We start from the raw sequence: 16,107 nt of genomic DNA on the forward strand, positions 1-16,107 counted from the left end.
TATAACTATAGACGGATATCTCCTGTCTATAATGAGAATTTGGGTAGATAATTTTGTATATCCGCAAGAATGTTTGAGTATAAAACTACTGTATACTTCGTATAAAAAAAAGTACGAAAGATTGGTTAGAGTTGGCGCGCGTCACTTGGTCGTCAACAAGCACCTCTCTCCTTTCTCGTAAACTTTATCCCCAATCCAACCTTCCTTATTCTTTCTCCTACCTTCTTTTTCCTTTCTTAATCATCCATCCACCATAATCATACCCCACCCCCTCTTCAATTCCACGCCTTTAACTCGATCTAATTTAGTTCAGATCCGTTCAACTCGATTCAATCATGCAACAACCAGGCGTAGGCGAAAACCCGTTCCCCTTCCCCAACACAAACAACAACAATTCATACTACCCTCATTACAATCATCATAATAATCCTCAACCCTCTTTCTTCCAAAACCCTAACCCTAGTTTCACCCCCAATTCAATCGATTTATTCCAATCCCATTACCCTGCTTCTTCCGCATCCGCTCCACCTCTCTCTTCTTCCTTCGCACCTCCAGATTACCCCAATTACCCCTCCTCATACCCTCAATTTCCCGATCATACCCTCCATAACCCTAATCCCCAATTTCACTACGATCACACTCCACCTCCGTATTATACTCCCGATCATGACCCGAACCCGAATCTAACCGTGCCTCATTTGGCACCTCAGTATTCCGCTTACGACGACCGTTGGGATCGTGAGCAGGAGTATGGGCATGGTTTTGATAATGGAGGCGGTGGTGGTGGGGGTGATGATGAGGGTGTTTATAGGTATGAAGGTGGGAAGGTGGAGCCGTATGGTGCACGTGGTACGGTGGGTTTTTCGAAGGTATCGACTAATCAAGTGATGTTTGATGATTATGGACGGCCGATTAGCGTTGCGAATGGTCGTGCTAATGGTAATGGTGATGGGAAGAGGGGTGTTAGGGAGTATGGAGGTGTGAAGGCGAATAAGGTGGTGAAGGCTGTACCAAAGGACGATACTGAGGAGGATTTTCGAGGCGGGATTCAGAAGTTTCGGGTTAAGTTGTTGGCTGAAGGGTATGGGCAGACTGATATGGATGTGCTTTGTCAGGTTTGTTTGTTGGTTTATTTTGCGTTGTTACCGGTTTTATTGTTCGTTGTGTGGTTTTTGTATTGCAATTGTATGTTATTGTATAGCATGCCGGAATTTCATTCAAGGTTAGTGAATAGTGGCATTTGTAAAACTCGAACGGAGTTAAAACAACTGCGAAAGGAAAGCTTCCATGTATCGGTGTTAAATTGGAATATTTTTTTTTTTTCCAAAATAGGAACAAACTATTTCTCGCTTGAAGGCGGTTTCAAACTATCTCCCTCATTTTGCAGCTCTAGTCGAGATAAATGGTCAGCAACAAGGTTTTCAGAGCCTTTCTTGTCTTGAATCTCCAAATCAAACTCCTGAATTAGGAATATCCATCTCAATAGTCGCTGCTTGGCGTCCTTCTTAACAAAAAGCTGCCTCAAAGCAGTATGATCGGTAAAAACAATCACCTTGGACCCGAGCAGATAGGACCTAAACTTCTCTAGTGCATATACTACAGCCAACATCTCCTTCTCAGTAGTAGCATAAGTCTCATCCAATGTTCGGCTGGCATAGTAAATAGCACTCAAAGCCTTGTCTTTCCTTTGGCCTAACACCGCGCCGACTACATAATCGCTGGCATCACACATTATCTCGAATGGTAGCTCCCAAATCTGGAGCTTGAATAATCGGTGCTGTGATCAAGGCGTGCTTTAACCTGTTAAAAGCAGAAAGACATTCATCAGAAAATTCAAAAGGGATATCTTTAATTAGCAATCGTGTAAGTGGTTTAGCTATTTTAGAAAAGTCCTTGATGAACCGACGATAAAAGCCAGCGTGACCAAGGAAACTTCTAACTTCTTTGACGTTAACAGGAGGTGGTAATTGCTCAATCACTTGCACTTTTGCTCTGTCAACCTCTATACCCTTATCAGAAACTAAGTGACCAAGGACAACTCCCTCGTTGACCATAAAATGGCACTTTTCCAAGTTCAACACCATATTAACCTCAATACATCTCTGCAAAATCTTATCAAGGTTAGACAAACAAGAAGAGAAATCAGACCCATAGACGCTGAAATCGTCCATAAAAACCTCCATGATAGACTCTATATACTCAGAAAATATCCCCATCATACACCTTTGAAAGGTAGCTGGGCATTACACAAACCAAATGGCATCCTGCGATATGCATAAACACCATAGGGGCAAGTAAAAGTCGTTTTCTCCTGATCATCCGGATGGATAGGGATCTGAAAGAACCCTAATAGAAAAACTTATGGGAAGCTAATCTCTCTAACATCATATCTAATACAATGAAATCAACAGGTATAAAGAATTTGCCTATCTTAACAGGGACATTCTCTAATACACCTAGAGGTCGCTTAACTCTTCGGTCAACCATTTGTAGGGTAACATTGGTAACTTTAAGATGCCCCATATTCAGTTTCTCGCAAACTGAATAGGGCATGACACTGACACTGGCACCCAAATCACATAAAGCTTTATCTATTACATGAGTGCCTATAGTACAGGGAATTGAAAAACTACCAGGATCCTTCAATTTTGGAGGAGACTTGCTTTGTAGGAGTGCACTACACTCTTCTGTAAAAGCAATGGTCTCTACCTCGTTAAAGCACCTCTTACGGGTCAAGATGTCCTTCATAAACTTAGCATAAGAGGGTACCTGGGTAATTAGTTCGGTAAAAGGTATGAAGATTTTTGACGACCTCCAAGAATTTACGGAATTATCGCTCAACTTTTGTGTTCTTTAGGCGCCCTGGGAAAGGAACCTTGATAACGATTGGCGAGTCAGCAATTTTACTCTTCCCTTTGTCAGAAATAGACGCCTTATCAGTAGTAGAAGGCGTTCCAATAGCAATAGATGACGGATCAGCAACTCCGTCTGGCGAAAAAGTCGATCAAGTCGATCGACCAACTAAATCAGTCGATCGACCACTTTTTTCAGTCGATTATCGACCACTTTTTTCAGTCGATCGACTATTTTCAGTCTCGCCAATTTTCTGTTCAGCAGTTCGATCGACCGCTTATTTCAGTCGATCGACTTTTTTCAGGTATCATAGCATCTTCGTCCGCTCCTTTTTCTTCCGCATCCACATCTACCTCCTCAATTATGACCTCCTCAACACTCTCAGGTCCATCATAGGTAAGACCGCTTCGAAGATGAATCGCATTAGCCGTGTCATGTGGCTTCCCAGGCTAAGACGGCAGTGTACCTAGTTGTCTACTTGAAGTGGATAGTTGGGCAATTTGATTGTCCAACATCGCCATCAACTGATTGATAAGTGCCTCTTGTTTTTGGGAGGCTGCCATCTGTTGATGAAGCATGGCCTTAATGTCAGATAGGTCATTGTTTGGATGTTGACCTCCTTGATTGTTCCTCTGATAACCACCTTGTGGTTGATTTCCCCGATTCTGAGGAATAGTATATGTCTGATTCGGACCATTTGGCGGTGGTGGAGCTGGGTTAAGAACATTCTGACTTCGATAGGAGAAATTAGGATGCTCTCTAGTCCTCTCATTGTAGAAATTGGAGTATGGTGTACCTTGTTTGAAAGACTGGAAGGCGTGAACCTGCTCCAAGGGACTCATGCACTCATGCACTCACACCATGTTTTGCAATACCACATTGCTCACAAGGTGTTTCCTGCTGGGTTATGGCACGAACTGTCTGCTGGTTTCCCAAAGACCGGGCTGTCTTATGTTCGGCAACCTGAGCAATTAATGTCTCTAATGTCTCTAACTGAGCTCTAACTGATAAACTTCCTCCTCTCGTACTACCTCTGGGGTTCCCATATTTAGCAGTATGTGTAGCTATTTGGTCAATTAGTTTCCAGGCATTATTATCATTTGTGTTCATTTGTGTTGTCCAGGAATCTCCCGTTCCCGTTAGCTGAGGAATCAAGTAGTACCCGATGGTCATCATATAGTCCATTGTAGAACTGGTTGCAGAGAAACTACTTCTCAAACCCATGGTGAGCCCATGGTGAGGAACTGAACGAACCAATCTCTTAAAGCGAATCCATGCCTCGTTCAGTTGGGCTTGTTTGAAGCTAGTAATTTGATTTCTCAAGGCATTCGTCTTCTGGGGCGGAAAATATCTCTTGTAGAAGGCAAATGCTAAACTGTTCCAGTCGGTGACCCCCTGATCTTCCATGTCTAAATCACGCAGCCACTCTCCAGCACCGTCTCGCAAAGAGAATGGGAAGAATGGGAAGAGCACCTCTTTTACTTTTACTTCTTGGTCCTGGGTCACCCTAGCAATCAAGGGTATGGAGTAGCAGTAAGTAACGAATCTCTCCATATGAGTAGCAGGGTCTTCCGTGGCTCCCCCTCCAAATAAACTTCTCTCTACCAAGTTAATGTAGGATGGCTTTATCTCGAAAGTCCCGTTATATGTTGTAGGGAGTTTGAATCCCTTAGGAATGGATGCAAGGGTAGGCTCTGAGTGACTTGCTAATGTAGGCATGATTGTAGCAGCTGCAGAAGTAGAAGTGTCTTCTTGAAAAGCCTGATTTTCTGCAATAAAACTGGCGTAAGCGGCTTCAAGCGTACTCAAGTCTTCTGCTTCGCGGACTTCCTTCCAAAAATCCCGTCTAGCTCGAAATGTCTTTTCTGGTTCAGAATCGTATGGTACGAGTTCGGACCTGTGGGCATAAACGAAACACTAAAGAAAGGAATGAGAACGGTCTCAAGGAACTAATGTCCGTCACCTGAGACAATACAAACTAAATAAGCAAACAGAGAAATGTTGCCTCCTCGGCAACGGCGCCAAAATTTGACAGGCTAAATCCCGCACCTATCAAAGATAAACCAACTGGCCTAAACTAATGCAGTAGAGGAAGTCGGGATCGTATCCACAGGGAGACAATTTATTCTATTTGCTAAATCTAATCTGTCTAAGTAACCGGAGTCGGGGTTTGTTTTGTTGATTTAACTAAACTAATATAGCAATAAGTAAAGGAGTGAAACGAAGAAATCGAGTATAAAAATATAAGGGAAAATAGCTAGGATCGTCGGTTCACTATGGTCTAATAACGGTAAAAGGTAGGGTCAAAGACTTGGTCTAATTACGGTCTGAAGAGCAGTGATAAGGTCCTCTCGGTCCGCTAATCACCTTATAAACTTTCTAATATGCTCTCGCCCTATTTAAAGTACTCTATTGTTCGTAGCAGATCTCACTATTTCCAATCACTCGATCTAGGTCGGAGTTTATCATATTAAAATAACTAGCTGCATGCATTCAACTAATTAAATAGGAATTAAATGCTACGATTATTCAGACGAATAATTATTCCAAATCTAAACCCTAATTAAAAACCGTCATTCAACCATAGATCTCCTAAATCCTAGCATTAATAAATTAGCTACTCATGATTGAACTAATAAAATTAACAAGAATAATAATAACTAAATTAAACATGATGAAAATATGAGAATAATAATTAAGCATATAAATGAAACAAGGACAAAGAAGAGAAATGAATAAGGAAAATAATAATTGAAGAAGGAAAGATTAATTGAAATTACCGAAAGAAAGAAAATTGATGACAAGTTCAGATCTGAATTCCAAGCATAAAGCAACGTATGAAGAGTGTTTAACAGTGTAAAAAGATGACCTAATAATGTTTCATCTATCCGTCTTAAATAATAAAAGTCCATACTTAAAACAAGAAAACAAGATGGGCCGAAATAATAAACTTAAAAATCTCGCCCAATGAACAGTAACAGTCGATCGACCAGAAAACCAGTCGATCGACTAAATTCTCCAGCAAAACTGGTCGATCGACCAGTTTAGGCAGTCGATCGACTTTTTCCAGCATACAGCAGCATCAGCCTCCTTTTCACGCACTTCCATGATGACCGTTTCCGAGCTCTAGCTTCACTAACGCCTCAACTTCCACTCCGGGGGCAGAATTTGGCTTGATTTCACTCCTCTTTGGGCCAACAACCTGCAAAATGCATAGTACGACCGAAGTAACCGAAAACAAGGGAGAATAGTAGCTTACGCTACCCAAAATAGCATAAAAATGCGTGCAAAAGAGTAAAGTAAACGTATGAAAAAGGCACGCATCAGCAACACTAGTTGTTCTTTGGAAGATTTCATATGGAAAATACAAAGACCAAAAAGGAATAAAAAGAATAAGTATTAGTACTCCTGATACGTTTAGTATGGAACCTTCCAAAGAATAGAAGGGAGTACGTTGTAATACCTTTTACATCTTTTAGTAGTCATTATTCTTTGCCTATTTATCCTCTTAGTAGTTGAACGATGTTATTTGTGCAAAACAAATCTTTTCGGTTGCATTTGTAAATTTAAGGCATCCCGCGGAGCACTATACCCATGATTTCATTTCTTTTGGATGTATCCATGTTGCTTTTATGAGTTTATGACTGCTTGATTTACATGGCAGATTGGTTTAGATGGGATTCAGATGCTTGATCCAGCTACAAGCAGGACACTGAGAATTTACCCTTTTGAAGCAGTGACCAGATGGGAGGTAAGACAGTTTCAAAAATATAGCTGATGCTTCAACCTGAACTTTGGTCTTTCTCTCTCTTTTAATTCCTGACCTGATCTTCATTACATATTACATTTCTACTTCAAGATTTTGGTTGCATTCCTTTTTTAGGTCTTGGATTCATGTATCTTTGCATTTTGGGCCAAGATGCCTGCGGACTTCGAAGCAAAACGCATAAGGCTGAAATCACGCGATTACACTACAACTACCATATTGGATACTGTTACAGCTGCAAGTGTGCAGGTTGGTGGCATTTTTATCAATATTATGTGGTCTTTTGCCTACTTTTGTTTTTAGCCTGCCGAAGACTTAATTATTTAATTTATAATCTTTGGTATTTTTACTTGAACATACTTGGTTTGATTCAACCCCTCTGCAAACCGAAATCTAATTTGAGACCTACGTTGTAAAAATAGTTTTGGGCATTTTTACTTTTATCATATATTGTTTGATTCAACCCTCTTGCAAATTGGAATGTAATTCGGAGATCTGCCTTGTAGAAATAGTTTTAGGTTAACCTAGAATTTACCCAAAATGGCCATATTTTGCCCGAGTTAAGTTACGTGAACTACATGTACGTGTAGGCTCTAATGTTGATTTTTTACCTGAAGAGATATGATCTATTGTGCTGATAGGAGGGATTCTGTGGATTATTTGCATGATTTATTTAGAGTATTAAGTTGTTACGTCTTATGTTGATGGTGATAAATGATAAGTAGCTTTAGAGTGTAGATACTTATTTATTCACCGCTCGTTGCTCTCACATGTAAGTCCGAGGTAGGTTACATAATCCAGACACCTTTGTGGAGTATAATATTGCGGATTTCGGAAATTTTACTTACTAATTAATGAGACAAGATTTGGCAATTGGTTCAGGGTAGAATATGTATCAGTGTACTTCCACTATATTATATTTTTCTTTCCATTTCATGATTCACGGTTTCCAAGCAGTTGCTTGGCCATGTTTTTTTCCCGCCTACATGTTACAATACTTCTTTTGCCTAAAATATTATGTCGTGAAAGATCTGTGAAAGATTTTTGAATACTGTATAAATATAATAAGTTATTAAATTTTCGATATATTTATGTTCGAAGTTTATAAGTTTGACCTCCAAAACTAAGATGGGAAGAAAAAAGAAATATCGAGTATATCCTTTTTTGGGTATTTGTCCTGATCTTGTACTTTCTATATAGAGGTTGTTAGCATATGGAGTGCGCTTTTAGCATCCCCTTAACCATACCCTTCTACCTGAATGGTAATGACGGATTTAATGAATAGCTGTACTGATTTTAATTTGCATTCTTCAAGGGAAACTATACTCATTTGCTGTGGTTACATTCCCTTGTTGGTGTGTGCAGCTTAAAGAGATTGCTGAAGGAAAAGTTCCTAACTCATCCAGGACTGCCGAGCAACTTGCTGAGAAAAAAAAGGGTTTTGATTGGATGAACTTGGTGAAACCCCCTATCGAGGAGAAAGAACACTGGGTAGACCTTTTCTCTTTTTCGATTGTGCTTATTAGTTATGATGATCTGGAAGCTGTTTTGTGCCAAGCTGGTATGTTGTAAGCTTTTCTTGTTAAGGCTGCAGACTTGTCTAATAGTAGCTCTCTTTTCATCTGGGATGGAAAGATGTATAGAATGTAATCATGAACTACGACTTGTTTTTTTTCCTTAACTGGAGTTCTCATCTTATTACCTATTCTGGCTGAAACATGAAGCAAGTTGATCAGAATAATAATTCATGTAGTTAATTACTTTATATAGTACCCTTTTTCTTGATCTTCGAAGAATTGTCTATCGAGTATTTATGACGACTATGAGGCCTGTAGTCCTTTTGCATGCTCGACTGCACTTCATTGTCCATGTCCAATAAAACCCCTGGATTATGAGACAAATACTCTGCCCTTGAAAACAGCTCAACGTCATTCTATTATTTTATGTGTAATTATTTTTCAATAGCTATTGGATGCAATTGGTGTCTAGACTTTTAGGTCCTTAAATAAACTGTCTGAAGCTTGACATCGAGTCAAGATGACGTGCTACTTGTAACATGAGCTCTACCTTGTATATTATATTGCAGGTACCTGATGAAGCAGTGAATAAATGTACATCCTGCGGATCAAACTTCAATGCTTTTGTTCGGAAGGTTTGTATTTTAAGCACTTGAAATAGCCATATTGCCAAATGTTAATTCATTTCGTTGTCTTGACCTTTGTTTCATGTTAACACAGCATCACTGCAGAAACTGTGGGGAGATCTTCTGTGATAAATGTACTCAAGGTCGAACTCCTCTTACACTGGATGAGGACGCAACACCAGTTCGAGTCTGTGATCGTTGCATGGTACATTATAATGTTTATTTTCTTTCATTGCTATCCAAGAATGACATGTGATTACTGATTGGGTTGATTGGATTTCTCCATCAGCATTATCTGAGGCTTTTGTTGTAACATATATATCCACTCACTTTAGCAGACAGTAGACATGAAGGAAATAAAATGTCTAATTAATCATTAACACAGTATGTTAGGGTTCATTTAGAATGTCTAATTAGTTATTAACGCAGTAGGTTAGGGTTCATTTAGAATTTTGTTTACCGACATTCCTTTTTTCTTTTCCTTTCCTTTTACCTTCTCTTTTTTTGCCCCGGTGGGGTGGGGGATCTACTTCCTACATTCAAGTAGCTTGCTTTTTTTTTTTTGGATACAGACAATTGTTTCTTGACCTGTTGATCTGTTATAGGCAGAAGTCACTCAGAGGCTGGATAATGCCAAGGAAGCTGTTAATAGAAGTGGAGCAATGCTCAGTCATGAAGATTTGGCAAAAAAGCTTAAGGTGACTTAAGCTTTACATTATTGATAGTATGAGCCTATGAGGCCATGTCTAATTGCTTGTTCTTGAAGTTTATCTTGTCAGAAAACCATATGTGGCTCTTGATTTTCCCGAGATTCAGTAACCATCTATGATATTCATTGCTTTCAGGAATTGCATTTTGTACCTCCTTAACATGAGAGCTACAATGCTCACTGTTATTTGTTGAGTTTTGGTTACCATTTCATTTAACCACTATATATTGTTGTAAAACAAAAAAGAACAATATTGTGTTGATTGATGAGACGAAAGAGGGGGTGGAGAGAGTTGGAATTGTGGAGGCATACTTTGGAGACTCGTGGGTTTAGGCTGAGTAGGAGTACGACCGAGTATTTGAGGTGTCAGTTCACTAACGTACTAACGTGGCGGGGTCGAGATCGACAGAGGTGGGGAGTCTTATTTTCGATGGGAATGTTGTTGAGGGGTCATTTCTTCAGATATCTAGGATCTATTATTCAAAAAGATGGGAAGTTAGACGGAGATGTGGCTCATAGAATTAAAGCGGGATGGTTGAAATGGAAGAGTGCTTCAGAGTTTTTATGCGATAAAGATATGACCTAAAGATTAAAGGAAAAATTTTATCGCACGACAATTAGGCATGCCTTACTTTACGGCTCCGAGTGTTTGGCCGTGAAACATTGTCACATTCAAAAGATGATTGTAGCGGAGATGCGTATGTTGCGGTGGATGTGCGGCCATACAAGGAAAGATCGATTAAGGAATGAGGTGATTAGGGAAAAGGTAAAAGTGGCGCCAATAGAGGACAAGATGATGGAAAATCGACTAAGATGGTTTGGCCATGTGAGAAGGAGACCTATGGATGCACCGGTTAGTTAGTTAGGATAGTTGGGAGGCTGGAGACTTGGAGAACATAAAAGGTTCATAGGGGTAGAGGGAGACCGAGACAGAAATGGCTGAGAGTGATAGAGCATGATATGAGATTTCTTGGGCTTGAGGAGAGAGTGGTGACGGAGAGGGCACAATGGAGGGAAATGATACATGTGGATTTTTAGTATTTGTTGTTATTTGACATATTTAGGGTTTTTATTTAATTTTTTTAAAAAAATTATTTGTTCTTCTCTCCTTTATTACACCTTTTTTACCAACAACTTTCTTATATATTTTTACTTCGTTCACTTTTAAGGTATTCCGGACCCTTAAATTTTACTTCGGTTTTCAAATCTTTATTCTCGATTTAAATTTTAAGTTTTTATACAAGACATCCGGACTTCGATTTTTAAAACCTATAAGTTTATCTTTTGTATTATGTTTCACTCTCCCTTTTGTTTTTCATTTTTTCTTTTCTATTTTGTTCGCATTTTGAGGTGTGCGTTCACCCATGCACGGTTCTAAAGGATGATTCATGTTAGCCGACCCCAAATCATTTTGGGATTAAGGCTCTGATGTTGTTGTAGGCTGCATTTACATCGACTTATTTCTAATTTGGTAGATAGTTTAAAGCATAATAGTAGCGATGTGGCTGACATTTGATAATTGAATTTGAGCAGGAGGAGATGAACAGAAATTCCAAGGCACCAACAGGTACTGACTACTGACCATGATCACATATCAGTTGGTGCAATTTTTTTTTATTTATCTTTAAAGGGACCCATAGCCCCGTAAGGGCAATTTTGATGACGGTAGACTTTCAATGTAGGTCCTGAGTACCACCACTCATGATTTTCTAGCTCCCATAGTACAAACTTTTGGATTCAATTGGTTACCTTTGAAGCTGTCATACTTGCGAGTCTAAATATTATATGGCACATGACAATTTGAGTTTTCTCATTACTCACTAATCACTATATAAGGCACGTGGATACAACTTACAAGACTGTTTCTGTCACACCATTTTTGGTGGTTTGATTACAACAAACCAAAACTTCATTTATAGCTGCCAAAATTTCTTAGTAAAGTGCTTGTCAATGTGCATTTACCATCACATAAAAACTTATATGGCAGTTTACATGTGAGACTAACCTATTAACCCTATAATTAGGGGGGAGGGGGTGGTTTGGAGGCAAGGTGGTTAGTGGGTGAGGTGTGGGAAGAGGAGAAAATCCAGAAAAGAACAAAAAAAAAGAGTGATTGAGTGAGGTGCTGTCCACTGGGTCCATGGGTAAGGGAATTTATGAGTTGTTTTGAGTACCTAGAAGTTAGATTCAGTGGCGGACCCAGGATTTATGTGATGGGGTGCACTTTTTAAGAGTGGATAAAACTAAACGACTACAACGCGCTGAGCAGTCAAACTGGAATAATACATACAACAAAATTTGAATGAATCATGCATAAAAAGTACAAATTCAAAGTTCCGTGGAAACAAATTGACCTAGATTTTAATTGACTTAAAATAATTTAAACTGTTCAATCACTTAAAGGAGAAAAAAATATCATATATTTCATCAAATTAAAGTTGATGACACTTTGTGTCTTTCTTGGTAGATTTTAACATGACTATACTTTCATCAATCTAGAATGAAACATAAGAGTATATATACTATAATGGGTTATTTAATAGAAATACTACAAACTATGAGGAGTCTTCTCAAAATACTCCAAACTTCATTTAATTTCAGAATAAAACAAACTATTTAACCCCTCTTCTCGTAATAGACTTGGGTAACCTACTACCTAATAATCAGGTCATCATTTAAAAAACCCTCATTAGTATCACCTTTTCCACCATTAACAACCAAACATCATCATAATCACCTTCTATGATTATCACCTTATTAGTATTCTTTCTTTTTTTTTTTTTTTTTTTTTTTGTTGTTGCTAAAATGTAAACTTTTGTATATATATGAAAAATATACAAATGATGTGGCAAACAATTAGACTTGCAATTGCAAGTCCAGCCATAAACACCAACGAAATGGAGAACATAAGAGTGAGATACATCAGCTCAAAAGTCATCTAACATCATCATCCTCATCTCGATTCAACATTTCAACAGTAGCCCGACATAATAGCATTCAAAAACAAAATGATGATCCATCATTGATTCAACGGGGCTTCTCCTCCAACAGCTCTACATATTCCGTCTTCCATTCATCTCCACTCAATCACCTCTGCTCAAAATTGATGATCCATCGCTGGTAACGAAGGCCAATCGGTCTTTTAATTAGAGGTTTACATGTTGTTTGCACCAAAATTTTAGTCAAACTCCCATCACCATTATCACCGGCATCATTACAAAACTCAAATTAGTATAACCTTCTTCACCGTTAGTTTAACATCATTAACCTAGCCACCACCATTACCACCGACATAAATCATCAACACCATTACCATTGGCCTTAACTGCGACATCCTCTGCTGCCAACCTTCTTTACCTTGAACCACTTGTGCGGGGTGAACTGAAGCGGTCAGATCTCGAAATTCCGCCGACATATTCACGGTTTAATTAAGGAGTAATTGTCGTTAGATTGGTGGACTTGGTTGTGGTTGCTGAAATTAGGGGTAGATCGGCCAAGGTGAGGGGAGTAGAGGCTAAAGTTGACGGAAGGTGGACTGGTCGGAGGCATTGATTGAGGGTTACTGGGTATTGGGTTTGAGATGGGGAAAATGAGGGTTACCAATTAATGGGTATGAGATTTGTGAGATATGAAAGTATGAAATATAGATTTCATTATTGATTTGAGTGACACTTATTTGAGATTATTGATTAACTTAAGGCGATAATTAATTAATGAAAATGAAAATGGTGGAAATTAATGTACAAAGGAGAAAGAAGGAAAGTTGCAGGCATGAGGAGGAAGATGAATAATAATTACTCAAAGAAGCAAAAGTGGGACCGTCAATGAACTTAACTTGTTACTCCAGGTAAAAAATTTGCAATTCTATTAGAAGATAATGGGTGTCATAGTTCGGTATTAATGTGAGTTAAATTATAGTTTGGAGTAATTTGAGAAGACCAGCAATAATTTAGAGTATGTCATTAAATAACCCTATAATTTATTTGAAATTTGTAAAATTGTATGAATATAGGGTTCTATGATTTTAAATTTTGCAATTAGGTTATATGTAATTCGGGATATAAGTTGATATAAAAGTAATTAACATTTAAAAAAATGCGCAACAGTGAATTAAAAATAATTATTAATAATTTAAATTCATTGAAAAGAACTTAAAACATACTACGTACAATGTATTACAAAAGTACAAGAAAAAAAAGTGAAAATTGATCAGCGCTACAAACAATATGGTGTCCTCATGGTCTCTTGGAGAGACTAAGACCATAAAAAAACGGTAGGCGGAAAAGGAGAGTTTGGGGGGTTTGAGCGCGTGACTTTCTTTTCCCAACAAGCAGTTTTTATCCACTGTGCAACACTTGGTACATTGAATTTAGGAGGCGCAATTTTTACAAGTACTTCAGCTTTCGTTATTTTAAAAAGAAAAAAAATCAAAAACTGAAGGTGCGCACGTGCAGTGCTGTGCGCACCCCAGGTCGGCTACTGCCTAGAACTACTATAATTGGATGACGAATATTATACTATGATTTGGATTTGGGCTCGTCTCATGTGTAAATTTATCTGATTACGGGGTTAAAAGGGTCGAGATTAAATGATTCATGACCCAAAAAATGGGTAGGATCTGGTTGGTTTTCGATAGGTCTACACAATTTGTATGAGATGGTCTTTCATGTAAAATTCTCAGGTTCAAGGTTTCAAGGGTCAGAGACGCGGAAGAGGGATGTTGAATGTCCCACTTGTACAGTGCATTTGCAGGTATGTGAATGAAAACCCATCTATGTTTTCGGTTACTATGATTGTGTCATTTAAGATTGCAGTGCCATAACTAAATCATGGTCTGACTTGATTGCAACAGGTTGAAGTTCCAAGCTCTGGTTCTGAGACCATTGAGTGCAGTGTTTGTCAACATCCCTTTCTTGTTAGTATTTAATGATTCGAGCCTCGCTGTAATTATGCTGTTGTGCAAGTCCGTATTGTTTATTTGATTGGGATTGGGGAATTTTTTTAGCATATGGGCATGGTCATCCATACAAAGTTTTTTTTTTTTTTTTTTTTTTTTGACAACAATAAACTTTATAGAAATTAAAAAAACAAATCCAAGGGTCCAACTAAAATACAAACGAAGGGGCATTAACAACCCCATAACCACTAGAAACCCAACTAACAAAACTAACAGAACACGTAGTCACAACGGAAGAAAAAAGAAGACTTTTCTTGAACGGCGGGTGGTAGTGAGTGTCAAAACTCGATCAAGTGAGCGCTCTTCCGCTTCATTGTCGTAATAGCAGTATGGCGGGTGTACCTGCAAAAGGAAGCTGAAATCATGGCAGAAGCTAGTGATGAATCTCTCAAAGTGGCAGAAATATGACCCTTTCGGCCTTTAGTGCGGCAGTGCACATTGCGTCCCTCGATGCTAACCGAGTAATCCCTGGCAGCAGCAAACTTAAAGGGGACCAACGAGGTCTTAGTTACATAGGGAGAAAGCGAATTAAGGCGAGTCTTTTTGTCAACCTGTAAAATAACCTCCTCCTGAACCAACCCAACACTGTCAGTCTGTTCAACATCAATAGGTTGAAAAAGAATCTCTGGTGGTGGAGAAAAGGTAGGAACTTCTGCTGTCCCATGAATATCCTCATGGAGAGTTCCCGTTTGGATAGTTTTAGAGGAGAGGATACGGACCCTCGAGAAAGACATGGATCTTGGGTGGTAAACACCCAAATTTTTGTCGTGTAGCAAATTATCGTAATCTTGAGTTGAGAGATGTAGTGCTTTATGAGGTCGCTTCTTGTTGGAGAAACGTAGATGAGGTGATTTTGAGCTAGTTGGGGAGAATAACTGACTGACCTCAGAATCAATCGAGGTTTCATCAAGTATACTACTACCTGCGGAAATCATTTGCGCCGCTGGTGAGGTAATGGGCACACAATCAGCAGACGACTTAGAACACATCTGTTGCTTCTTTTCTTCTTTTGCACTGCCAGAACCAACCTGTGACGATGCACAACTTACCGCATCAACCATCAGTTCCACCTTATCAACTTCTTTAGCTTCTTTAAAAAGGAGAGGAGAAACATCGTCTTGACTTTTGAGAGGAGACACCAAAATTTTTCCAGCCCGAACATCTGTTGCATTCAAAGAAGCAACACAAACACGCTTACCATTTGTGTTTAGTGCTAACGATTGACTAACATCTTCCCGTGCGTGAATAATATCCTTATTATGAGGTTCAACCAAGCGCGTCTCTTCCAAAGCAGCACGAGCCTCTGCGAACCTGTTCAGTTTTTTAAGGGCCACAGCCTTACGATAAAGAGCTTTAGCGTTGCGAGGGAAAAAATTTAAAACCAAAGAACAATAGATCAAAGCTTCCTCAAAACCTTGGAGCTTATTAGCACACGCTGCTAAATTTAAACACAAAGAAACAGCGAAAGAAACGATTATGTTTAAATCAGACTCCATTTTATCTTTAAGAGACAAACATAGTAAACGACACGCGGTGTCGTAACAGCAACCCGCCTGACCAAATTGATGCTGTCGAAAAAAGTATTACCTAAATCCTTAAGCGCTTTAATTTGAGAAAAAAGGGGAATCAACTTGTGTAGAAACCTTCAGAAAAACACTTTCCTCATCCGACAACTTTTC

General features: G+C 38.9%; 1 protein-coding gene across 1 annotated transcript; it reads left to right on the forward strand.

The window, feature by feature from the left end:
- The first annotated feature begins 186 nt into the window (after positions 1-186).
- Positions 187-14,502, forward strand: LOC141633967 (protein FREE1-like). The gene is made up of 10 exons (XM_074446313.1): positions 187-1,115; positions 6,518-6,604; positions 6,737-6,868; positions 7,985-8,110; positions 8,706-8,771; positions 8,857-8,967; positions 9,368-9,460; positions 11,005-11,038; positions 14,153-14,223; positions 14,324-14,502. The coding sequence occupies exons 1-10, from the start codon at positions 336-338 to the stop codon at positions 14,396-14,398; spliced, it is 1,575 nt and encodes a 524-aa protein (XP_074302414.1). The 5' UTR covers positions 187-335; the 3' UTR covers positions 14,399-14,502.
- The last annotated feature ends 1,605 nt before the right edge of the window (positions 14,503-16,107 follow it).

Source organism: Silene latifolia, chromosome Y (assembly GCF_048544455.1).
Source record: "Silene latifolia isolate original U9 population chromosome Y, ASM4854445v1, whole genome shotgun sequence".
Classification (NCBI taxonomy): Eukaryota; Viridiplantae; Streptophyta; class Magnoliopsida; order Caryophyllales; family Caryophyllaceae; genus Silene; species Silene latifolia.